This window comes from Hyperoodon ampullatus (genome assembly GCF_949752795.1).
Source record: "Hyperoodon ampullatus genome assembly, chromosome: 11".
In the NCBI taxonomy this organism is placed as follows: domain Eukaryota; kingdom Metazoa; phylum Chordata; class Mammalia; order Artiodactyla; family Ziphiidae; genus Hyperoodon; species Hyperoodon ampullatus.
In genome coordinates, this window is record NC_136924.1 from 28,175,104 (window position 1) to 28,200,953 (window position 25,850).

The 25,850-nt window shown below is 41.3% G+C and overlaps 1 protein-coding gene and 1 pseudogene across 2 annotated transcripts in view; both read right to left on the reverse strand.

Moving 5' to 3' along the window:
- Nucleotides 1–10,675, reverse strand: part of ALDH1L2 (aldehyde dehydrogenase 1 family member L2) — a gene marked incomplete at its 5' end in the record, with an annotated part of 52,991 nt that extends 42,316 nt beyond the window's left edge. Inside the window, 2 exons of the mRNA XM_079715474.1 lie at nt 1,656–1,800; nt 10,628–10,675. Coding sequence (XP_079571600.1) covers nt 1,656–1,800; nt 10,628–10,675 — 193 coding nt within the window. The remainder of the gene's footprint in view (nt 1–1,655; nt 1,801–10,627) is intronic.
- Nucleotides 10,676–14,719: 4,044 nt separating this feature from the next.
- On the reverse strand, nt 14,720–15,265 carry LOC307060835 (large ribosomal subunit protein uL22-like; annotated as a pseudogene). The gene has a single exon. The product of its transcript is annotated as a large ribosomal subunit protein uL22-like (transcript).
- Nucleotides 15,266–25,850: the final 10,585 nt, after the last annotated feature.

Here is a 25,850-nt window from a genome sequence, read left to right on the forward strand (position 1 = left end):
CACGGCCACCCCAAATAAAATCTGTATTTCTCAGCCTGTTCTGCAAATAGATTTGGCCTATGACTAAGTTCTAGCCAACAGGATACAAGTGGGAGTAATATGTAAAACTTCTGGATTATGCCCTTAATAAAGGCTTGCCCTCTGCTTCCCATCTTGCCCTTTCTGCTTGCTGGAATGCAGAGTTGATAGTGGGGGCTGAAGCCACTACCTTGGACCATGAGATGGAAGCCCAGTGTTGATAATGACAAGACAACAAACCGAAGTAGCCTTCATTGTGATAAATATCTGGCTGCCACAACAGCTGTGATGGTCAATCCAAACTTGAGAAAGGGACTTCTATCTTATTTAAGCTAATATTATTTGAGGTCCTCCTGATTCAACAGCCAATCGGACACCCCCAATGTAAGTCCTTCCAAACAACCCACACACAAAGCTGGTGGTAATAGATAATGATGAGACAGGTAGTCCCAGCGACGGGAATCTGTCCCCTTCTGCCCTTGGAGCCAAGTATGAATTCATGAGGCAGATTCCCTCAGAATTTCCCAGGTTGAGATAATCTTTTTCTGAAAGACAGATAATTTCTAAATCAAGTGGTTAAATCCATGTGCATATGTGCTCTTGGCCCAACTCTTTTTAGCTTGACTCTTTTTTTTTCTTCCAGTTTTACTGAGATATAATTGATATACAACACTGTGTAAGTTTAAGGTGTACAGCATAATGATTTGACTTACATACATCATGAAATGATTATCACAATAAGTTTAGTGAACATCCATCCTCTCAGATAGATATAAAATTAAAGGAAAAGAAACAAGTTTTTCCCTGTGCTGAGAACTCTAGGAATTTACTTTCTTAACAACTTTCACATATAACGTACAGCAGTGTGAATTATATTTATCATGCTATGCACTACATCCCTAGTCCTTACTTATCTTATAATGGGAAGTTTGTACCTTTTGACTGCCTTCATCCAACTACCCCAGTAACAAGAACTAGAATAAACCCCAGAGCTGATTCCTCCAAGAAAGAAAAGTAAAATTTTAGGGTTATCACAGATATTGTTTCCCAACCAATGTACTGCATCATACTAGTGATTTATAAAGATTCAAGTCATAAGTCACGATTTCTAGATGCTAGTTCTTATTCCCTACCTGTAGACTGTTTCTTGCACTCTTTCTCAACATAACTTTAGCGTGCAAATCAGAATCACGCTGTAGGTTTGCTCTGAGGATGGCTATTTTCTTTACCTACCTTAATAACCAAGCAGTCATAGCTATAATTTGTTCTGAGATAAATGTATTCTTTATGACCCCACATCAATTGCTATTGTTGGGTGTGGCCTTCCCTGCATTCCTATCGGCACCTCTGCAACAGACATTATTCTAGATGTCCCATAGCACCTTTGGAAAGTCACAAGTGTAATTCAGGAAAAACACATGCTTGGAAATTCCTCTGAGGGACCTGGTGATTATCATGGAGGTAAGTGGAGAAACTTAGTGAAATAGGGGCTGGCATCTTTGTCTTGAGGCCCACAGAGAAGGGAGAGTTTCTGAGTCTGTATCTACCACACAAATAGATTTGGCCTGATAAGGCTTTCAATAGGCAGAGTGGAGGCCAGTGCAGTCCTTGATCCAGTTGTTCCAAGATACACTCACCCAGTGGGTCAGCTTTTCCATCCTTATCTGGAACTGTGAACACTCCCACAACTCGGTGGCCCTCTTTGCAGAGGTGGCTGTAGACTTCTTGTCCAAAGAGGCTCTGACCAATAAGTGCCACCTTCAGCTTGTTTTTGAAATAAACCTGCAAAGCAATTCAACAGTGACAGGTATTAGTATGGATAGAAGACATATGGATAATAAACACTCTTTTTTCAATCATACAAGATGACTTGAGCATTACAAAAGGCTCAAAGATCTACACAGTCAAATAGTTATTGACATACACTGAACTCAGACTACATGCTATATAGGTAGTAGTGAAAATAATTTCACACCTAAGTATTCCTCATTTTCCCTTTGCTCTAACTCCCTTGATTATTCATTATAATCATTGGGATTGCATATATTTTTACAAGGCATTTCAACTCCTTGATGAAATGAGGCCAGATGTTAACAAATAAGCATAAGTTTCATAGTTAAAAGGTGTGTAGTTCTGAGCAAGATCTACTTCAATATGACAATGCTTTTATGCCCTGCAATTTTTTATGCCCACCTCCAAAAGAGGCCAAGAGGTAACATCTAGTATAACATAGGGGTCAAAAGCAGATCCTAGACTATCTGAGGTCAAAGCTAGGGTCACCCACCCCTAGTTAGTTGTGTGACCTTTAGCAAGTAACTAACTTCCATTTGCCTTTTATTCCCCTCATCTGTAAAATTGGAATAACACCAACTCACACAATTCTGATTGAGGTAGATGACAATATGCATTAGGCTTAATGCACTGACACAAAGCACTGTTTAAGTAAAAGCTTTAATAATGTTTTAAAGGCTTTCCTATATACTAGACAATTCTATGTTTTTTCACACGGTCTAGAATTCTACAATCCTTGGTAAGTGGTGTAAACTCATTTGGTCTTAAGACGTGGACTGAACTAATGAAATGTTCTTTGTAGTCCTTGTAGGTTTCTTAGAAGTTAATGCAGTCATTTGGCTTCAAACTTGACCTGCACTGATAATGCCACTTACAATCTTTACTTATAGTATATTGTAATTTGCTGCAGAAAAGTCAATGTGCTTCATTACAGATACTATCCCAGACCCTGCTGTAAATTGTGCATAAGGTCCTATGTGCCATATTGACCTTCTCAAATGCTAATGATTCTGAACCCTACATTTGGCCCCATTGATTTCAGATAAGGAATTGAGGGCTGCACATAATTTCATTTATTTTAATCCTCACAACTATCCTGTTTTCTTATCCCCCATTTTGTACCATTTTATGAATGAAGAAACCAAGACTTAGAAATATCAAGTATATCTCCAAGGTCATACTAGCAAAACAAGGGAGAGGTAGGATTTGAATCCAGGGCCATCTGACTCCAAAACTCGCGAATGTACTTAAAAATAAAATGAGCCACTACTGCCCATCTCTTCCATCTCCTTTTTTAGAACATTAACACTGATGCACAAAAATGCAGTGATTGTCAATAAATATAAACACCACATAGATAAGAGTGGCACTAAAGGAGTTAAAGTTTCTAAGGACCGTCTTTAAGCAATTATGCCTTCTGTAAATTCTCCCAAGATGAAACCTTTTCACAAAGCTTAAGGTAACATGTTGACATGATGATTGCTAAGATGGTGATGAAGAGCCACCAGGTGAAGCAGAGGGTCACGACCTCCTATGAGCTTCCCGTCTTGGCAAAGAACCAACCCCAGCTCCCCAGAGTTCTTTCCATCTTTCATTCCTCCATGTTAGAATACGTCTCCACAGGATTTTGAGTTAGAATATTTTTCCTTCAATCTAAATGGGATTCATTAATGTTCCAGAAAGTCATTCTAACTTAGTAAAGCCTCACTGTTAAAATCTGACTATGAGGAAAACAATTTTCCCTTATTTCCCACTTTCTTAAGGACATAGATGGCATCCCTTTTTAGGCATAAACTTAAAAGCCTACAGGTTCAGGGACTTCCCTGGTGGCGCAGGGGTTAAGAATCCGCCTGCCAATGGGGACATGGGTTCAAGCCCTGGTCTGGGAAGATCCCACATGTCGCAGAGCAACAAAGCCCGTGTGCCACAACTACTGAGCCTGCACTCTAGAGCCCATAAGCCACAACTACTGAAGCCCGCAAGCCACAACTACTGAAGACCACGAGCCACAACTACTGAAGCCTGTGCACCTAGAGCCCGTGCTCCACAACAAGAGAAGCCACCGCAACAAGAGAAGCCACCGCAATGAGAAGCCTGCGCAACGCAATGAAGAGTAGCCCCCGCTCGCCACAACTAGAAAAAGACTGCGTGCAGCAACAAAGACCCAACGCAGCCAAAAAAAAAAAAAAAAGCGTATGGGTTCACATTTTCCCTGTGAGCTGGTAATTAAACAATTAAGGTTTTGGTATAAAAATTCTTTTCCATGGTCAGCCAAAGTTTCTATCCCAAAAGAGCCTAGAGCTTCAACATCTAATAGATTCTTGCAAACAGATTAACTCTGTAAGAACAGCACAATTTGCCTGCAGATAATGCATGACTATTTCATTTCCTCTCATCAAAAATATCAAAATGAAAAAAAAAAAAATCAAAATGTTCTGTAAGTATTCTATCTTCAAATCCTATAATTAATGCTGTTGCTTGAAATAGAACTGATCTGACGTGTTGGCTACCTTACAAAATTTGGCTTTACCTCCTACCATTACCAACACCAAATATTTTAAGACTTCTAAAATTAATTAGTCTTAAAACATACAAGAGCCAAGAGGATGAGCTGACTCAATTGTAATGTGCTGTCAGCTGTCATCTGCTAATTGGGAGTTCAATTCCAGAGTCAACACTGCCCCAGAAAGACAGTGTTTAAAGAAACCATGTTAGTATCTCTGGAAATTCTACATTCACTGAAACACTTTCTGAGCTTAGTGGTAAAACTGAAACTATAAAGGTGAGTTTCTAGCAGTGAGAAAAAATTCAGAGTTTAAGATTTTAAGTATTTATAATGAGTTAGTATAATTCCAAAGAACTGGACTGGGATATTTCACCTTAGTCTTATTTCTCCAAGTATGATCTGAGGGCTGACTGCCCGTGTTGGCAGAATCAGCTGGGAGGAAATGTTAAAAATTTGTTTTTCTGGGCCCCATCCCTGATCTATTGAGTCAGACCCTCAGCAAGCTGGCACTAACTCAAAAGCACATGAGGAGGTTTGGATCCTGCCTCTGCACTTTATTAGCCCAGGAAGCTGCATTTGAACAAGTTCTCCATTGATTGACAGGCACACTAAAGTCTGCAAATCTCTGCTGTACAGAGTGTGTGTCCGCCCCCTACAAAAAAGATTTTGCCCTGGGCAGTTTGGGTCAGGAAAAAGTGGTGGAAGTAACAGCAAACAGTTTAACAAGACCCTGGTATGTGTCAGGTATTTAACATGTGTTACTTCATTTTGATTGCCCAATGACTACCAAGAGGCAGACATTAATAGGTCATTTTACAGATGGCTTTACAGATGAAGAAATTAAAACAAAGAGAGGTTAAGATACAGCCTGGGGCTTCCCTGGTTGCGTAGTGGTTTGGAGTCCGCCTGCCAGTGCAGGGGACACGGGTTCCATCCCTGGTCTGGGAGGATCCCACATGCTGTGGAGCAACTAAGCCCATGCACCACAACTACTGAGCCCACGTGCCACAACTGCTGAAGCCCGCGCACCTGGAGCCCATGCTCTGCAGCGGGAGGGGCCGCCGCAGTGAGGGGCCCGCATGCCGTGGTGAGGAGTGACCCCTGCGAGGACCCAATGCAGCCAAAAATAAAATAAAATAAGTGAATAAGAAAAAAAGAACGAAAGGGCTTCCTTGGTGACGCAGTGGTTAAGAATCTGCCTGTCAATGCAGGGGACACGGGTTCAAGCCCTGGTCCGGGAAGATCCCACATGCCGCAGAGCAACTGAGCCCGTGCGCCACAACTACTGAACCAGCATGCCACAACTACTGAAGCCCATGCACCTAGAGTCCGTGCTCCACAACAAGAGGAGCCACTGCAATGAGAAGCCCGCGGGCAGCAGCAAAGACCCAACGCAGCCAAAAATAAATATAAATAAAATAAATAAATTTATTTTACAAAAAGAAAGAAAATGAATGGTACTAAAAAAAAAAAAGATACAGCCTGGAGTCAAATCACTACTCAGTGGCAGCTCTGAGATTCTAATCTAGTTATTACCCCAGTGCCATTGTTTTTCTATAACACCAGCTGTGTGACCTTGAGCTCAGCCTCATCAATTAAAATCTGAATAATAATAGTACCTATCTCACAAGGTTGTTAGGAGGATTTAGTGGGATAAAGCATGTAATGCATTAGTGCAGTGTGTGGCAATAACAAAGGCCCAATAAATGTCAGCTAGTATCATTATTATACCACAAGTAATACCCAGGTAAATAAAAATGATGATAATGGATCTTTCCTCCTGGGAGTGTACCATAAGTCAGGCACTGTACTGAGCCTTTTTCACTGATTTAAAAAAATGTATCAAATCCTTATCATATGTCTTTAAGCCTTACTGTGATCCATTTTACAAATGAGAAAACATAGGGCTCAGGGAAGTTAAGTAACCTGTCCACGGACAGGGCTAATAAGGGGCACAGGAAGGATTCAAACTCAGATCTATTTCACTTCAGCAGATGTGCTTCTATGGCTTTCCTATGTTGATGGTCCCCCCACCCCTTCTTTTTTAAAAGGAAAATTTGGCGATAGTTTGACAGGTCAATTATGGGAAATAGTTCCATCAGACTTTCTAAGGGAATATCATGGTGGTCCTGACATGGGAGACAGCACCATTCATTAAAGGATTAGGCTGATGAGAGAGAACATACTTTAGGGCACTATCAGTGCCTTGTTATATTGGTGAGAAAGGGGGCATAAAGTGACCCACAGCATTTCTAAATCCGGGTGATAAATGCTGTTATCTTGAGGTTCCCTAGAGATAACATTCTGCCTTAGAAGAGCCTTTTGCAGGGAATAGAGCTTTTGTTTCTTAAACTATCAAATATTGCATTCCCAGGCTATCCACATCCGGGTGAAATTCTTCGGGAAGCAAGTTAATATGGACTCTGATTATGTTCCAATGGTTTAAAGAAAAATACACACAGTCTTCTCTGGAGAACTTAAAGGCACAGTGCTAAGAGTCTGTGCTGATCCGAAGCCCTTTTGTGAAGCAGATGTTACCTTAATAGAACCAACTGAGCAGGATGTAAAATAAGGTCAAAGCTGTCCACATGAACAATTGTGAGAACTGGCAGTTTTCCTAATGAGAACTGGAACGGAGAAAAGACCTTCCCACAAAAGAATAAAACAAAATAAAATTTTCTGAGACACTGAGATGCCTAACTCCTAATGGACCATTTGGCACATGGTTCCCCAAATCGTGCCTGATGGTGCACAAGATCTGTTCACCAAGCACGTTTTGAGCATTTGCCAAGCTCTGGGCACAGTGCATGGTGGGGCTGCCATCAGTGGCCTGGCAAAGAGGATTTTATTTGGCCCACAGAGCATCTGCAGAAGAACTGTGGTAAGATTTTTAGGAGGTTTCACATTAGCAGGCTGAATTTCTGACTTCTCTTTAAAAATCAGGAGGTTTGTCAACCATGGTCGACATTCCCATGTAGAAACGGTGGGCTGCAGCTGAGCAGGGGCTGCTCCCTTTAACTCTGAACGTGGCCTTTCACTCCTTCCAGCCCAAATGCTACATTTGTCTTACCTGTTTGGCCTCGGGGGGTGGGGGGTAGGGGTTTGTTTGGGATCCCTAAGCTGAAGGCACAAGAGTAGTCCCCGCCCTAGTTTGGTTGAGTGCCTTTTCATATTTTATTGCCCACTTGTATTTCCCTTCCGTTAGTATCCTTTACCTAAAGGCAAGTTTAATCATTTGTCCCACTAATCTGTGGACCCCTTGAAAGCAGGGACTATTTATCTCTTGTTTATCGTTTTATCCTTTTTGGCTGTGAGACTCTAAAAAAATTATGTAACTTCTCTGGGTCTCAGTTTCCTGATTTGTAGAACAGGCATTATAATAGTACCCACTTCATTGAGATGTTATGAAGACCTAATGAGTATATGTAAAGCATTTATAACAGTGCCTGGTGCATACAAAGTCTTATATCAATGATACCTATTATTATTATTATTATTTCTTCAGGATTTAGATGAAGTGCTCAGTACATAATACACAATTTAATATGGTTTGAAGTTGAATCTGAAGGTCCTAAATCAAATTAGATGCCAAAGCAGAGGGTCAGGCAATAAGGAAACAAGTTAAGGACCTGGTTGCTAGGTACCTATAAAGCCGGTACTTGGTTTCAAGAAGCAGGAAAGGGTCCAGCCTCTTGAATTGGATCATAAAGTAACCCTAAGTCCTGGAACCAGGCTATGAATCCAGAGCAACAGCCAGGCTTGTCCCAGACACTGGCAGAGGAAATAACAGCTAAATAACAGAGTGCCAAATAAATATTAGGGCTAAATAGCTCCCACCATCGGGAGAAATTAAGAAGCAGTGAGCCAGGCAAGATACTGGAAGTGGACGATAATAACTAATTGACAAAGGGTCTTATTGCTATATATAGTTGCACTAGTTAATAAGATCCAGTCATATCATTAAGCTGAGATCATTAAATATTTCTAAGTCCATTTCTTTAAGACAGAGAATGGAAAAATTAATTATATCAGGAAGTGTTAGGAACTAATTTCCTCCTTGGATTTTGTTAAGTTCTGAGAGATTTTCTTTTCATTCCTCCTTCATTCTGCTTTAATGCCAAACTCAAAAGCGCTGTGTGATTTAAAAAATTTTTTTTCATACGAAGGTACAATTTACGTACGATGAACACACCCTTTTCAATGTAAAATTCTTTCAGTTTGGACAAACACACAGTCATGTAACCACTGTTACAATCAAGATAAAGAACAGTTCCATCACCCCCCCAAATCCCCTCCCGTCCCTTTGCTGTCAATCCCTCCCTCCATCTCCAGCCTGGCCTTTTTTCCATCACTATAGGTTTACTCTTTCCAAAGTGTCAGACCAATGGACTCATATACATATGCAGCCCTTTGAGTCTGTCTTCTTACACTTAGCATACATATTTGAGTTTCATCCATGTTGTTGTATATATCAGTAGTCCATTCCTTTTTTTTTTCTGAGTAAGATTTCACTCTATGGATGGATATACCACAGTTTGCTTATCCTGCCACCAGCTGAAAGACATTTAAATTGGTGATTATGAATAATCCCTTTGTAAACATCCATAAATAGGTATTTGTGTGAACATAAGTTTTAATTTCTCTTGGGTAAATACCTATGAGGGCAACTGCTGGGTCATTTGCTGGGTTTATGTTTAATTTTATTTAAAAAAAAGTCGGTTTTCCAAAGCAGCTGTACCATTTTACGCTCCCACCAGCCACGTCTGATTTTGAACAATTCTTATAGAACACGGTCCAAAGGATGAATCTCCATTTTCTATGGAGTAAAATATCCCAAATTCTTCACTTATTATTCCATGTCTTCCTTTGGCCATTGAAGAACCTGCCTTCTTCCCAGCCATATGGCACTGCTCTCCCACATGTATTCCTGGAGATAGACTCAGGCCCCTGACCCCTGGCCATACCTGGCGCTTCCCCACAAGGGTGTTTTTGTTTATGCCATTTGCCACCTGGGATGTTCATCTTTTATTACTGAAATCTTATGTTACCCCATTATTGGCATTTTTTCATCCTTCAGGAATCCCTTCTGCTCCTCCAAAAAAAGACAATTAAATGAAAGGTGTTGACAGAGGAGGCCAATAAAACAGGCATGCACAAGCCCCCCTTGTTCTCTGTGCCATCCAACCCAGATTCCCGTGTGCCACGTGGCAGGAGAAAGCTAGGAGTCCAGAGCTCTGCATAGGAGAGCAAGCAAAATATCTGCCAGAGCAAGTTTCTTTTTGCTTATTTAAAAAAAGGTGAATACTCCCAAAATAACTAGAACTGACTGCATGGGATAAAGTGAATTCTCATTACTTGTGGCTGTCTGGGGGACAAAAGCTTTTTCATTTATGCAACTTTGGGCCAGTTCTTGATGCTACTCAAGACTTCTCTCTGCTCCAAGTTTTTTACATCTGGATATGTACACATGCGCGTATGACTTTGGCAGAGAAGAGGAATCAAAAAGCAAATTCTTTTATTACACAGTAAACATGCACTTCCTATAAAAGAGATGATGTACATGGGGTGGACTTTTTCTTCCCTTAACAGCTTGGAGTCTGCCTAGATGCAGGGAGGCATCTCTCCTCAGGCCCCTGAAGTGCTGAAGGCAGCGCCCCATGCAACGTGTCCTGCTTCATTCCGTTTCTGGAGAGGCTGATGCAATTCCAAGGCGCGTGGCTGGGCCAGGGCTAGGTTTTTGCACCATAGTTTACTAATGTTCCAGGGTGGCTGCTTCTGCAGCGCCTGGTGATGCTAGAAATCTTGCCGCCTGCCGCTCAGGAATAATGAGCTTGCGGTCACCGGCTCGGAGTGCCATTATCTGAATGGGCCCTGCATGCCAGTCGGGAGCGCTCACACCTCTCAGGCCGCGGAGGAGGACCCGGTTGACTTGATACCACTCTCCTCCAGGAGGTGGTCTCGGTCCTGTACCTCGGCTCCATCTCGTAACCAGGCAGGGATCTCACAATTGAAATGAAAACGGAAAGGGAACCGACTCTGTCCCTCTTGCCGAGTGACTGTTTCCACCCTGTCAATCCCAGCCAGACATCCTCAGCCCCGTCCCGGTAGAAGACAATGGCTCGCTCGACAAGCCCCATTCAGGACCCTCCCTGGACCCTTCTGCTCACTCTCCCGGTTTTAAAAACGTCGTCCTGGCCTTTAGCAAAGTAAACACAGCTGCCCTCCCTCAGCCCCGCCGCCCGGCCCACCCTCTCCGGATCTGGAAAGCAGCCCCCGGGTGAGAGCCGGGACCCTCGCCGGGGCCGGACTCACCTGGCCGGTGGAGAAGCGCCGGAGCGCCTGGTTGCCCTGCCACAACATGCTGGAAAGGAGCGCTCGAGCGGGCGGCGCAGGAGGCAAGCGGGAGGCACGCGGGGGCGGCTCAGCCTAGGCGCGGCCTGCAGCCTCGGAGTCCCGGGCGAGTCCCGGGACCTAGTTCGCGGCCCCGCCCCCTCATCTGTCAGGGCTCCCGCGGCCAATCCCGAGCGACTGGGCGGGGCGTGCTCCAGTCTCCCGGAGCCACGCTGGTGCCCAGCCCGAGGGACAGCTTCTGGCGGCTGCCTCGGTGCAGTCTCACTAGCTGTGGGAACCTTCTCCCAGTTACTCACACCCTCTGAAGTACATAAGGATCTGACTTAAAAGTCAGTCTGATACCCCAGGTCATGTCCTTAACACAGTCCTGAGAAGACAACAGGCAAGTGCGTGGAGCCACGAAAGATAAACGGGTGAGGGCACCTTCGCGACGTAAGGATCCTGATTCCTATCTCGTAGTCTGACAAGAAGATTTAATGAGAGATTGTGTATAAAGCACCTGGCAAAGGGCTTGGCACAGAGGTGGTCCCGATAGATGACAGACAAATAGATGGGTAGATAGATGATAGACACCCGACAGCCTTTTCCCTCACCTCTCTGAAGAAACGCTCAAGACATGCTTTAGCTGAGCACTTGTCTCAAACAGAACTCCTTAGCCTGGCATTCAAGACCGTCTGTAGTTTGGCACTTACTTTTATTTCTCGCTGCTCTTTTGCACATGTAATTCAGTGTGACCACAGTGCTTGCCTATTCCTTCCTGGACAACGTTTCCCAGGAAAGCTTGCCACCTGTCACTTGTCACCATCTAGGCATGACCAAATTCTTTCTCTTCTTAAAGGTATAGCTCAAATGCTGCCTCCTACAGGTATTTTTTCCTGATTCTTTCCTCCCTAAGCTCCTTACTTCCTCAAAGCAATCTCTCACTCCTCTGAACTAGGAAGGATTTTTGTCTATGCAGCTCTTATGAAGCCTCAGTCTGTTACTACTATTTATGTGGCAGTCATCTTCTCTACTGGAAGCTCTTTGCAGGCTGACTCCATGCCTTATTTATCAAGATTTACAGTACTTAGCACTAAGCAGAGCTTAGAAAATACTTGTTGAGAAGGTAAGAAGGAAAGAAAAAGAACCACTCTTTAAAAAAATTTTTTAATTGAAGTATAGTTGATTTACAATGTTGTGTTAATTTCTTCTGTACAGCAAAGTGACTCAGTTATACTCAGTTACATATATATACATATTCATTCTAGAAAAAGAACCATTCTTAAAGCCTGGAGAATTGCAGCAAACATCCAGGGTTTTGCTTTAGGAACTGCCCCTTGACAATTCACCCCATTTCTCTGACTGCATTTCTGTGACTTCTTGCTTCTCTTAAACTTCCAAATATTGATATTCATTTTATTTGTTCTAAACCAGGGAGGGTGGGCAAGGACTGTGGTTTTTCCTGAGTGAAGATTCCATAGTTATATACTCCAACTCCCAACTTTAGAAAATGAGCTTATGTTCGCCCAAATATAAGAAAATATGCATGATGTCTAAGAATTTCTTCTTTAAGAACCAAAAATGTAGTCCTCTTGATAATTGGAGGTTAGGCCAGATACAACTAGAGAGTTTGACAAACAAAAAATTGCCTGCCAACCTAGACTTCTCTTGCCAGCAAAAATGGAGATGAAATAAACTTCAGAAACAAAAACTTGAGAGACTTTGTCATCAGCAGACATACAATAAAGGGAATATTAAAGTATCCTTCAAGCAGGAGGAAAATTACCTACTTGGAAGCCCAGAAATGCAGGAAGGAATAAAGACCAACAAAAAAGGCAAATATGTGAGTGAATTTAAGTAAAAATTGACCATGTGAACAATAATAATAATAAAATCTTGTAGAGATATATATATCCACAAGATATATATATATATCCATGAAAATATACAAACAACAATAAAAAATTGTAGGATAGGGACTTCCCTCGTGGCTCAGTGGCTACAGCTCTGCGCTCCCAATGCAGGGGACCCAAGTTCGATCCCCGGTCAGGGAACTAGATCCCACATGCCGCAACTAAGAGTTCACGTGCCGCAAGTAAAGATCCCGCATGCTGCAACGAAGATACTGGCACAGCCAAATAAATAAATAAATAAATAAACAAATAAATAAATATTTTTTAAAAGTGTTGGATAAGTTGGGAGGGCTGGGAGGAATGGAATATTCTTTAGGCAGAAAGATAATAATCCTAGATGGAAGCTCAGAAACGAAGGAATGAAGAGCTTTAGAGAGGGTAAATACAAGGACAAATTTTAATTAATATTGTCTAAAATGCTTCTAATAATGTTCTGTGGAGTTCAAAAATATGTATAATTAAAATACATGACAATAATAGCATATGATTTTCAGGGAGAAAAGGTTAAGTTAAAGGTTCTAAGCTTGCAGCATTGTCTTGGAAATAATAAAAGTACTAATTTATGTTAGACTTAATAAGTTAAGGATGCATATTATAATCTCTAGTACAACCACTAAAAGGATAGTAATACAATGTATAACTACCAAGTTAATAGAATGTAAAACTATTAAGACAATAAAATGATAAAAAAATCAATCCAAAAGAAGGCAAGAAAGGAGAGAAAAAGGAACATGGAAGAGGCGTGAAAAATAGAAGGAAATTAGTAAGATGTTAGATTTAAGCCAGTAATTACGGTAAATGAAAATGGACTAAATGTTTGGTTTTTTTTTTTTTTTTTTTTTTTTTTTTTTGCGGTATGCGGGCCTCTCACTGTTGTGGACTCTCCCATTGTGGAGCACAGGCTCTGGACGCACAGGCTCAGCAGCCATGGCTCACAGGCCTAGCCGCTTCGAGGCATGTGGGATCTTCCCGGACCGGGGCATGAACCCGTGTCCCCTGCATCAGCAGGCGGACTCTCAACCACTGCACCACCAGGGAAGCCCAAAAATGGACTAAATGTTTTAATGAAAAGACAAAGATCATCATCAGTTTGCTTAAAAAACAAAACTCTGATGAGAGAGACTCATAAAATATAAAGATTCCAAAAGCACCCATAAAATATAAAGATTCCAATTTAAAAAAAACACACTCAAACACTAGCCAAAAGAAAATGTTAATCTGACAGGAAGATAAAAATTCTAAGTTTGTATACACTTAATAACACAGCCTCAAATTTTATAAAGCAAAAATTACAGAACTTCAAGGAAAAATAGACAAACCTGTAACCATACTTGAAGATTTTTTAAACATTGTAATAATTTTTTATTGAACTATAGTAGATTTACAACGTTATGTTAATTTCTGCTGTATAGCAAAGTGATTCAGTTTTATATATATATATATATATTCTTTTAAAATTTTTCTTTTCCATTATGGTTTATCACAGGATATTGAATATAGTTCCCTGTTCTATACAGTAGGACCTTGTTGTTTATCCATTCTGTATATAATAGTTTGCACCTGCTAACCCCAAACTCCCACTCCTGCCCTCTCCCACCTCCCCCCACACCATGGCAACCACAAGTCTGTTCTCTACGTCTGTGAGCCTGTTTCTGTTTCATAAAAGTTCATTTGTGTCATATTTTAGATTCCACATATAAGTGGTATCATATGGTATTTGTCTTTCTCTTTGACTTACTTCATACTTGAAGATTTTTAACATACTTCTCTTTTTTTTTTTTTTTTTTTGCGGTAGGCGGGCCTCTCACTGCTGTGGCCTCTCCCCTTGCGGAGCACAGGCTCCGGAGCACAGGCTCAGCGGCCACGGCTCACGGGCCCAGCCGCTCCGCGGCATGTGGGATCCTCCCAGACCGGGGCACGAACCCGCGTCCCCTGCATCGGCAGGCGGACTCTCAACCACTGCGCCACCAGGGAAGCCCCCATACTTCTCTTAATAACTGATAGAAACAGGCAAAATATTAGCAATGATACAGAATATTTAAATGAGATGATTAATGCATTTGGCCTAATTAAAACATCTAGAAGCACCCAACTACCAAATACACATTGTTTTTATTTATTTATTTATTAAACTTTTATTTGCATTTATTTTTTGCGGCATTTATTCCCAGGCCATAAGTTTTTGTTTCTTCTGGGATGTCTTTTTCTTCTGGGCAACCTCCTCTTCTGGTTTAGGAACAATCTCTTCTTTCTCAGTAAGGATCATCTCAATGTGGCAGGGAGAGCTCATGCATGGGTTGATCCAACCATGAGCTCTGTTAAGTCCTGCGCCGCATCTTGGGGGCTTTGTTCACTTGGATGTGCTCAATGACCAGAGAATCTACATCTAAGCCCTTAAGTTCAGCATAACTCTCTGCATTTTTGAGCATGTGCAGTAAAAATTCAGCACTTTTTTTGGGCCACCGACCTGAGTCCAGCTCCACTGTTTGGCCTGGGCACACCTACCAGCTCCACCATTGTAACGACGGAATGGCACACATTGCTTCTTTAAAGTGACATCCTTCAGATACTTGGTGGCTTTTCGGATATGCATACCCTTACTGGCCTGGGCAGTTTCATGAGTGTTCTGAAAGTGAACACGAAGATTTGAATCTCTTGACTTGCATGAGTTTGTGGGGTTTTCTGGGTCAAGTGAATAGCAAACCATTTTTTAGAGGTCACCGCAAGACACTGGACCTCCAGAGTTGTCACCGACCACAGCCTGCCTGTACCCCTGCCAGCCCTATTCCCAACCATCGAGCCCCTCTGCGGCCCGCAGAGGGCTGAGAGCATGGGATGCCAAGCCAGACACATCCCCCTGCACAGAAGTCTGCTCCGGAGGGTCTCGAAATCAGCACCGCCAAGACCAGGATGGCAGCGATAACCAGAGGATTCACCACTCGAGAGAGATGCTTCACATTCTTTTTAAATACATACAAAGCATTTTCAAAAATTCACCATATGCTAGCCTATAAAGAATGTAAATCATAGAGTTTGACTCTGGCTATAGTAGAATGGAGCTAGAAATCAATAACAAGAAGATCATTAGTGTAATCGCCACTTCTTTGGAAATTATGAAATACACTTCTAAATAATGATGGGGGAAGTCACTGGAAGAGATGGCATGTTCTTTGCTTTTCCCAGTGTCAGGTGTATGAGGGAGCCCTGGATCTGCAGACATTCCCACGACGTCTTTGCTGAGATGAAGGAAATGAGAGAAAAAGTGCCTAGTCTAGAGAAAAATGAAGAAGCAAAGTTGAAAGCGAGCTATCTTCATCTGAGACGAAAGTCCGGGGGCAGAGCTCTTGAGGAAATAGTTGCAAAAAAACCTTTTAAAAAATTCTGAGAATTACAACATGGATAAAGCAAAAATGAAGATCAAATAATTTCTTTTATTATTATTATTATTATCAAGGTGTAGTTGATATACAATATTATATGTTTCAGGTGTACAAAAAAGTGATTCACAATTTTTAAAGGTTACACTCCATTTATAGCTATTATATAATACTGGCTACATTCCCTGTGTCGTACAATATATGTTTGTAGTTTATTTATTTTGTACACAGTAGTTTGTACCTCTTAATCCCCTGCCTCTATCTTGCCCCTCCCTGCTGAAGATCAAGCAACTTCTACTGCAGCCTCAGATGAGACATAGGTGTCTAGGGACCATGTCTCCTACTCGACGGGAACTTCCAAACAGAGACCATTGCTGTGGCTAGTGAACTGTCTGGCTGAGTAAAAGAACTGAATTGGAAATCTTCTCATTTTTATTGTTTCTTCTTAATATATTACTTCTCAGCTATTTGTTTCCTTTCATACACTATGTCATTGGGACAGCTTGATAGGTAGCAGTGAGATGTGCTGTTTCTTGAAGGGGTATAATCTTAAAATTTGAATGTGTATAATTTTTGGATTAAACAATGCACCAATGAAAAAGACACATCAGAGCAGTATAAAATAATTTTCTGAAAATAACTGTATATATTTCCTATTTTCTAGTGTAGAACTAGTTCTAACAAGTAATAAGCAAATTTTATTATTTTAATGTTTTGGGTTTCCTCACTTAATTTTAAACTTTTAATATTTTTCTTATTTCATATAATCTCTATTGTTACTTTCCTCTGTCTTTTTCTTTTTGGATTTTGTAAAACAGAAGTTTAAGACCACAAATTAGAAGACATCACATATTTCAAGCAGATATGAAAGACTTGTGTCCCTGTAGTTGAACTTGATTTGCCTTAAACTTGTTTCATTTTTAAAAATAGAATTTTTCCTGGGCAATATTTGCCTATTCTGGTGTAACCTTGTGTGACCCTAATGCTTATGTAAGAGAGCCCATGGTACCCAGTTTTTCACTTCTGTAGTGTTAGAATATCTTTTTGTTTTTGTTGAAGATGTGAATGAAGTATGTACATGCATAGACTGTTGAATTCACTTTTGTGCCATTTTTGTAAATACAGTAACTTGTACAACTTTTTGCATATGTCTGAACTGATTCCACACATTAGGTGATAGGTGATGTGCAAAGTGGAAACCCAAGAATTCCCACAAAAAACTCTGTGTGTAGAGCTGTGTACAGTAAAAGTGATTTATAGTCTTGAGCTTCTAGAATATCACACTGAAATCTTTACTCAGTCTGCCATGGATAAGTGTTTACTTTTGTGACTGATATCTGTGACATTCAGGGGCCTTGTTCAAATACGATATGTTGCTCAGGGATCTATTTTGTCCTAGATAGAACATTCATTCAGAATTTTATGAAACTGCGAGTCATATAATTTATAAACTTTTTAAAAACATAAATTTATTTATTTGTTTCTAGTTTGGGCTGAGTTGGGTCTTCGTTGCTGTGTGCGGGCTTTCTCTAGTTGCAGCGAGCTGGGGCTACTCTTCGTTGCGGTGCGCGGGCTTCTCATTGTCATGGCTTCTCTTGTTGCAAGACACAGGCTCTAGGCGCATGGGCTTCAGCAGTTGTGGCACACAGGCTCTAGAGCGCAGGCTCAGTAGTTGTGGTGCATGGGCTTAGTTGCTCCGTGGCATGTGGGAATCTTCCTGGACCAGGGATCAAACCCGTGTCCCCTGCATTGGCAGGCGGATTCTTAACCACTGCGCCACCAGGGAAGCCCTAATTTATAAACTTTTTTAAACATAGAAAAATTTTACTTTCATAGTCAACTTTAGGACTTCAGAATAAAATTCTAGGAGTTTTCATACTCTTGTTTGGTTGCTTATTTGACTCAAACTGATGTGCAGCCATTTTTGCTATTTGGAAATATAGCTGTGTGTATTTATTTATTTTGAATTTGTTCTACTGAATATTCTATGTTATTCATTTTTAGAATGGTGTTTTCTTTATAAATTCTCATTTTAATTAACACACTCTTGAACCTGTATTATTATTAATGTTTGATTATTGTTTAAGTGAAAATAACTTCATGATAAAACAAATACTTGAGAGCAGTGGCCGAGGAATCTACAACAGGAAGAACTGGAGTTAGGGGCCAAAAGGCAGAGCAACCAGCAGATTTCAGCAATCTCATGGCGGTACAGAGAACAAATGGAGTTTGAGCAGCCAGGACTTGAGCCAAGATCTTGGCAATAAGGGAGATACAGAGGTGAACTTAGCTCCTGACACTCACTTGATTTCTGTTTTTTTTTTTTTTTTTTTGGCTGCGTTGGGTCTTCGTTGTTGCGTGCAGGCTTTCTCTAGTTGCAGCGAGCGGGGGCTACTCTTCCTTGTGGTGCACGGGCTTCTCATTGCGGTGGCTTTTCTTCTTGCATAGCATGGGCTCTAGGCGCACGGGCTTCAGCAGTTGCAGCATGCAGGCTCAGTAGTTGTGGCACGTGGGCCCTAGAGCGTGCGGGCTTCAGTAGTTGCAGTGTGTGGACTCAGTAGTTGTGGCACGTGGGTGCAGTAGTTGTGGTTTCCGGGCTCTAGAGCACAGGCTCAGTAGTTGTGGCGCACACAGGCTTAGTTGCTCTGCGGCATGTGGAATCTTTCTGGACCAGGGATCGAACCTGTGTCCCCTGCATTGGCAGGTGGATTCTTAACCACTGTGCCCCCAGGGGAGTCCCCTGACACTTGATTTCAGTTTCAGGTATGTGCTGATTCTTAAGATACATGGATTAGAGGCTATAGAACCAAGCAGAAAATGGCTAAAAAGCAAAGCAGAGTTTCCAGTACCCAGAAGTTGGAGCTGAACATCTGTCAGAAGGAGGTAATCCAGGAAACAACTCATCCCTCTCAACTGATACTCTTGGAAGGCATCCCCCGAGTGTAATCTAGAGGTAGAGCAACTGCTGTAAGACTGCAGCCCAGCCTCACATGAGCTCAGCCCTCACTGTAATGCACTGATCTGCCCTACTTTAGTTGCCTGCCAAAAAATAAGGTCAATCTTTTCTGTAGAAACATAAGATCATCTAGAATCTCTGTAATTGTTTATTTTCCTGCATTCAATCAAAAGCCTTCAGGGACAGCAAGAAAAATGGCCCAAAGAAATAAACTGTATCATATGAGAACTGCTAGGGTAGAAATGACCACCACCGCTTTCATATTCCCACCAGTAATCTCTGTGCAATAAATAAATAATATATTGTTCCATCATGTCTGCCCCCACCGATTCATGTCAATTTTAAGAACAAGTGTTCAATAAATAATTTTTGAGCACCTACCATGTTCTAGGCTCTGTGGTAGTTCGTGGGCATGGAGAGATGACGAGACAGAAGATTCGCTTCCCTCATGCTGCTTTTAGTCCAGCAGGGAATGGCAAATAAGCGAAGTTGATCAGTGCCATAAAAGATGAAACAGAGTTTTATGGAAACACAAAGCAGGAGGACCTAACTCAGGGCTAGTCGGTGTGCTGATCAACCTTGCACCCCAGTCCTCAGCATAGTTCTTGACACATGGAATGTATGTTTATGGAACACAGAAATCAATGAATCTAGTGACTGGATAGAGGCTGAGGAACAGGGAAAGGAGTGACTAGCTCAGTTTCACATCATAAGGGAGGATTTCACAAAAGATTTACCACCCTGCCCACTCTGACCCCCCTCACACTAAAAGGTAAGTTTTGAAGGGGAAGAGTTTACCGAAAGATAAAGGTGGAAACAGCATCAGAGGTACAAGAAACAGCAAGTGAAAGTTATGAAGGAGAGAAAGAGCACGGTAAGATCAGAAAATGCTTTCTTGATGGTAACTGGGATAACCACTTTTAAACCTTTAATTAGAAGCAAAATACATTTTTTAAAGGAAATATCATGCAAAAGCCCAATACATTAAGAAGTAAAAGGCAGAGGCAAGGGGATCCTCTGAGGGAAGGAGAGCCCTTAACCCCCTGCTGTGACCTCCAAGGCACTTCCAGGAAGAGACTTTGTTAAGCTCATTTTTCTTTCTTTTTTTTTTTTTTTTTTTTTTTTTGTGGTACGCCGGCCTCTCCCGTTGTGGAGCACAGGCTCCGGACGCGCAGGCCCAGCGGCCATGGCTCACGGGCCCAGCCGCCCCGCGGCATGTGGGATCTTCCCAGACCGGGGCACAAACCCACGTCCCCCGCATTGGCAGGCGGACTCCCAACCACTGCGCCACCAGGGAAGCCCGTTAAGCTCATTTTGTAAGCCACTGGTCTACAAAGAGTATTCGCTGGAGTCAGGGGGAGTAGGCCAAGATGGAGAGGTGGTGTGGGGTCTCACAGGGCCTGTATACCATGCTAAGTAGGTGACGGAAAGCATTGAATCTTTTTCTTTCACTCATTACTAAATATTGTAAAATGCCAAAATGTATAAGAACAAAAACATCAAATCATCAATCCCACAGTTCAAGGATAACTACTCAACATCTGGGTCTTTTTCCTCACTGAAGCATAGTTAAGCAATGCAGGGAGGAAATTCCATTGCATTTTAGGAAAATGCTTTTCTTAACAGTATGGAAGGTGGTAAGTGACACAGGAGGCTGTTTAAGAGAAACTGTAATAGGCCAAACAAGTCATCCCCATTACAGTGGGAAGGACAGAAGGGATCAATTTGAAAGACATTGTTAAAGTCAGCTGAACCCTGTGACTGACGGAGGGAGGGAGAATGAGGGCTTCTGTGGGAAATGAAACCATTTACTAAGACATGGATTGCACACAGGATGAGAAGCAGGTTTTGGAGTGGAAGCTCATGAGTTCACTTGTAGGCGAATTGAATTGGATAAGATGCCTGTGGGAAGTTCCTGTGGAGCTATCTAGCTGACTACAGAAAAATCATGAGGGATACACCTAACACTATTGTGAATCTCAAACTTTGGTAATAGAGAAAACTTTCCCTCACACTCCTGAGGTTCTCCAAACCATATTCCTGCCAAGTGAATTTCTTGTTTAAATCATCACGCTTCAAACTGATCACCTTTCAAATTTCCCCCCCAGTTTTTTCTCTCTTTTGATAATCTTCATTTTGATTAGAGAAAACAGTTAATTGCATAATTCTTTTGAGAACCTGAAATAAATTATTAAATTCTTAGAAGCTCTTTTATCCTGGAGCCTAAACATAAGAAGCATCTAAATAATGAAATTGTTCTAAAAGGAATTTTGAAATGGTGATCTTTTAAAAAAAATCATCCTACTGTAATAATCAAATAATTATTTGCTCTAGTACCTGGCAAATAGTGACAGTGTGATCTGCTTGACTGCAAATGACCAAATGGCTGTTTAATGTAATGGCCATGTAATGCTTGTGCCTCCCGCCATCTAAGCCCACATCTTGGGATAACAGTACTCTGGTTTTCATGTGAGGATCTGTTTCCCCTCCTGTCTTAGGCCATGTGGTTTCTATGAAGTTACCTCTTCCCCTAAACCCCCTTGGAGCCAGGGGTGGAGCACATGATCTACACTAAGCCAATCAGGGCATCCCTCTCACCCTCTTAATTACAATGATTGGTTAAAAATGTGCAAAGTATCCTAGTAAGGCTAATCAAGGCCTACAAGACAATTCTGGGGCTTCTCTTTGAGCTATCAGTTAAGCATGCTCTTTATCTTTCCTTTGCTGGATGTGACATTGTGTTGATATGGGCCTGTAGTTGCCAAGGGGTAGCATATGCAACCTGAAGAATGTAGCAAAAACTGCAAGAGATGGAAGAGAAACAGTGAAAAGTCAAGACCTGACATCATTTGAATCCTAGAACCAGGTGCACAAGAAGGCCAGTCCCACCACTACGTTTTAAAATTAACATACAGTAAAATTGACTTTATTTTTGGTATACAGTTCTATAAGTTTTAGCATATGTATAGATTTTGTATAAGGAACACCACAATCAGGATACAGAATAGTTCCATTCCCCTAACACCGCTCCCCCAAATTCTTGCCCTATCCCTTTGTAGTCATGTCTACCAACCACCGCTGAACTCTGATAACCACTGACATGTTCTCTATCCCTGTTGTTTTACCTTTTCAAGAATGTCAAATAAATGGACTCATGTAGTATGTAAGTTATTAGACTGGTTTTCTTCATTCAGCATAATGTCCTTGAGATTCATGCTAATATTTAGAAATTTTCCATTGTGGTCAGAGAATATAACTGTAACATTTCAATCCATTTAAAGGTACTGAGACTTGTTTTATGGCCTAGTATGTGGCCTGTCTTGCTGGGTATTCCTTGTATACTTGAAAAAAATGTCTATTTTGCTATTTTGGGGTGAAATGTTTTATAAATACCAATTAAGAAGCTGGTTGAGAGTATTGTTCAGTTCTATATTCTGTCTACTTGTTATATCAAATACTGAGAGAGACATGTTAAAATTTCCAACTATAATTATTTTATTTATTTCTTCTTTCTAATTCTGTCAGATTTTAGTCAGTTAAAATTTACCACTTGTAAAAAAAAAAAGTAAGTTCATTGACATTCTGGATTCTGTTACATTCTTAAGAAAATTATTGTGGCTTTAGTTTAGAAAGAAGTAAATTTGCCTGGACTCAAACCCTGTAGAGTGTAGTAGCTTATATTTCTGCTTAGTTTTCCATTTAAACAAAGATTTGGCCAATGTTTTTGCTCAGATTATGGGGTTCACCCTCTTCGCTGTTCCCCTAATGATCAGTTTTCCCTTCTAAATGTCAAGCTACTGTCTCTGCTAGCCCTGTCTCTGCTCTCTGCTATCTTAAACCCACAGGTCTTCAGCTTTTGCTGCCTGAGGTGCACATCTGTTGGGGAATATATGTTGTCAGAGGGCAGCAAACACACCTCTCACCCAGTGCTATTGTTTTCCAAGGACTCCTGATTGCTATTGCAATATTTCAGCAGGTCCTGGGCATGTAGTTGAATGCAGCCAAGGATTTTGGCAGAGTTTTTACTCGGATTTTGGATCTTTTCTCTTCTGTGGGTCCTTTGTTTCAGGACTCCCTCCCAAGTTTCCAGGTTCTCTTCTAACAACCTTGAACTTAGTTTGCTACCACCTTGAGCCAATAAGACTTTAGTGTTGGGACTTCCCTGGTGGTGCAGTGGTTAAGAATCCTCCTGCCAATGCAGGGGACACGGGTTCGATCCCTTGTCCGGGAAGATCCCACATGCCGTGGAGCAGCTAAGCCCATGCACCACAACTACCGAGCCTGCGCTCTAGAGCCCGCGAGCCACAACTACTGAGCCCATGAGCCACAACTACTGAGCCTGCATGCCATAACTACTGAAGCCTGCGCACCTAGAGCCAATGCTCCATAACAAGAGGAGCCACCGCAACGAGAAGCCCGCGCACCACAAGGAAGAGTAGCCCCTGGTCGCCGCAGCTAGAGAAAGCCCGCGTGCAGCAACGAAGACCCAACGCAGCCAAAAATAAATAAATAAACATATATACATATTAAAAAAAAAAGACTGCAGTGTTTCACTCTTGTATTTGAAAGTGTGAGGGACACTGTCAGGTAAAAAGCCACAGATTCATAATTATCACCAGTTGCTGAGTAAATTCTGTGGTTTCTGCCTAAATTCATTGTCTTTCAGATCTTTAAAACGTTATCTTTATTATATTTTGTCTACTTTTCTTTGTTATTAGCTGCACGTGGGTTCACGTGACTGCTTTAGGCTGCCACCAGTGCCTCTTGAGAAGGACATAGAAGTATCTTTGCGGATTACTTTAATATGTTGATTATAAGATTTTTCTAAGGTAGTTATTTTTTTAATTAGGTTATTTCAACCCACTTTGTAAACTAAAACTTACGTAGAAAAACATATATATGTATGTGTGTATATGTATATTGTTCATTTTGCTCTTTTGGAGTTAAAACAAGGGTTGGCAAACTTTTTCTTAAAGGGCCAGATAGATATTTTAGGCTTGTGGGCCGTATGGTCACTGTTGCAACCACTCAACCCTGCCATTGTATTGTGAAGCAGCCATAGACAAAAATGCAAATAAAATGGGCATGATTGTGTTCCAAAAAAAACTTTATTTACAAAAGCAGATAGTGGATCTGCTGACTGTACTTTGCCAATCCCTAACTAAAATTGTCTTAATAATATATCTTATCAGACAACTGGGCTCTTTGGAAGATTTTAGTCACTATAGTATATCAAACAGAGAAGGTCCTGATTAAATACTGGCGGAAGAAGTGACTATTTAAAAAGCCACTTTATTAAGTGATTTTTTTCCACTTATACATTCTTTAACCAACAATGCCACCTCCTAAGAGGAAATAATTTTCCTGTAAAATGAATATTATAGAGCAATTGAAAAAATAATTATTGGTTTATTCTTTCAACAAATATATATAAATATATATAGTATACCAAGCAGTATACTTGGCATTGAACTGTATCAAAGAGACATGGATGTTTATAGAGTTTATAATCTAGTGGGAGAGATAAGCAATGATTAAGCAAGTAACCCCCAAATAAACGATCCAAAGTTTTGATGAGAGCTACAAAGGAAAAAGTATACAGTGAATTTCATATAATAGAAGTACCTATTTGGGCTTGTGTAGTCAGGGACGTCCTCACTAAGGAAGTGATATTTAATCTGAGATATCAAAGATAACTGGAAGATAGCCAGTGGGGGGTAGAACTTTCCAGGCAAAAAGAGGGCACAGTATGTGTACAGGCCTTCATGTGAACAAGAGCTCAGTTTGTTGGAGGAACTAAAAGACCAATGTGGCTGGATCATAATGAGTGAAAAAGAAAGAGCCTGAAGAGGATGCTGGTGAGGTAGACAGGTTTTTCCTATAGATGCTGTATTTTATTGTAGGCACAATTGGAAGCCACTGATAGTTTTTTAAACAAAGGAGTAGAATACTCTGATTATATTTTAAAAATCAAGCTCTGACTACTAAGTCAAGAATTAGTTAGAGGGGGAAAAGAATGGAAACAGGGAAGTAAGCAACTTTATTAAAAACAAAAATAGAAAAGCCTTCATGGCTTCTGGCTATGACTGCCTAGCTTATGTCAGAACAACCCTCTTGCTGAGAACAACTAGAAGAGCTGGTAAAATATATTTTAAAATCTTTCTGGGGGGAGAATTTTTAACTGTGGTAAAAAGCACATAACATAAAATTTACGTTTTTAAGTGTACAGTTTAGCAGTGTTAACTACATTCGCATTGCTGTGTAACAGATCTCTAAAATTTTTTCATCTTGCAAAGCTGAAACTCTATACTCCATAGCACAACTCCCCATTTTCTCCTTTCCTCAGCCCCTGGCAACCACCATTCTACTTCCTTTTCCATGATTTCGACTACTCTAGATATCTCATATAGGTAGAATCATATAGTATTTGTCCTTCTGTTATTTGCTTATTTCACTCAGCATAATGTCCTCAAGGCTCATCCACTGTTGTAGCATGTGGCAAAATTTCCCTCTTTTAATTTATATTTATTTATTTATTTTGGACTGTGTTGGGTCTTTGTTGCTGCGCGTGGGCTTTCTCTAGTTGCGGAGAGCGGGGGCTACTCTTTCTATGCGGTGCATGGGCTTCTCATTGCGGCGGCTTCTCTTGTTGCGGAGCATGGGCTCTAGGTGTGCAGGCTTCAGTAGTTGTGGCGTGCGGGCTCAGTAGCTGTGGCTTGTGGGCTCTAGAGCACAGGCTCAGTAGTTGTGGCGCACGGGCTTAGTTGCTCTGCGGCATGTGGGATCTTCCAGGACCAGGGATTGAACCCGTGTCCCCTGCATTGGCAGGCAGATTCTTAACAACTGTGCCACCAGGGAAGTCCCTTTTTTAAAAGCTGAATAGTATTCCATTGTACGTGTGTACCACATTTTCTTTATCCATTTATCTGTAGATAGACATTTGGGCAGCTTCATCTCTT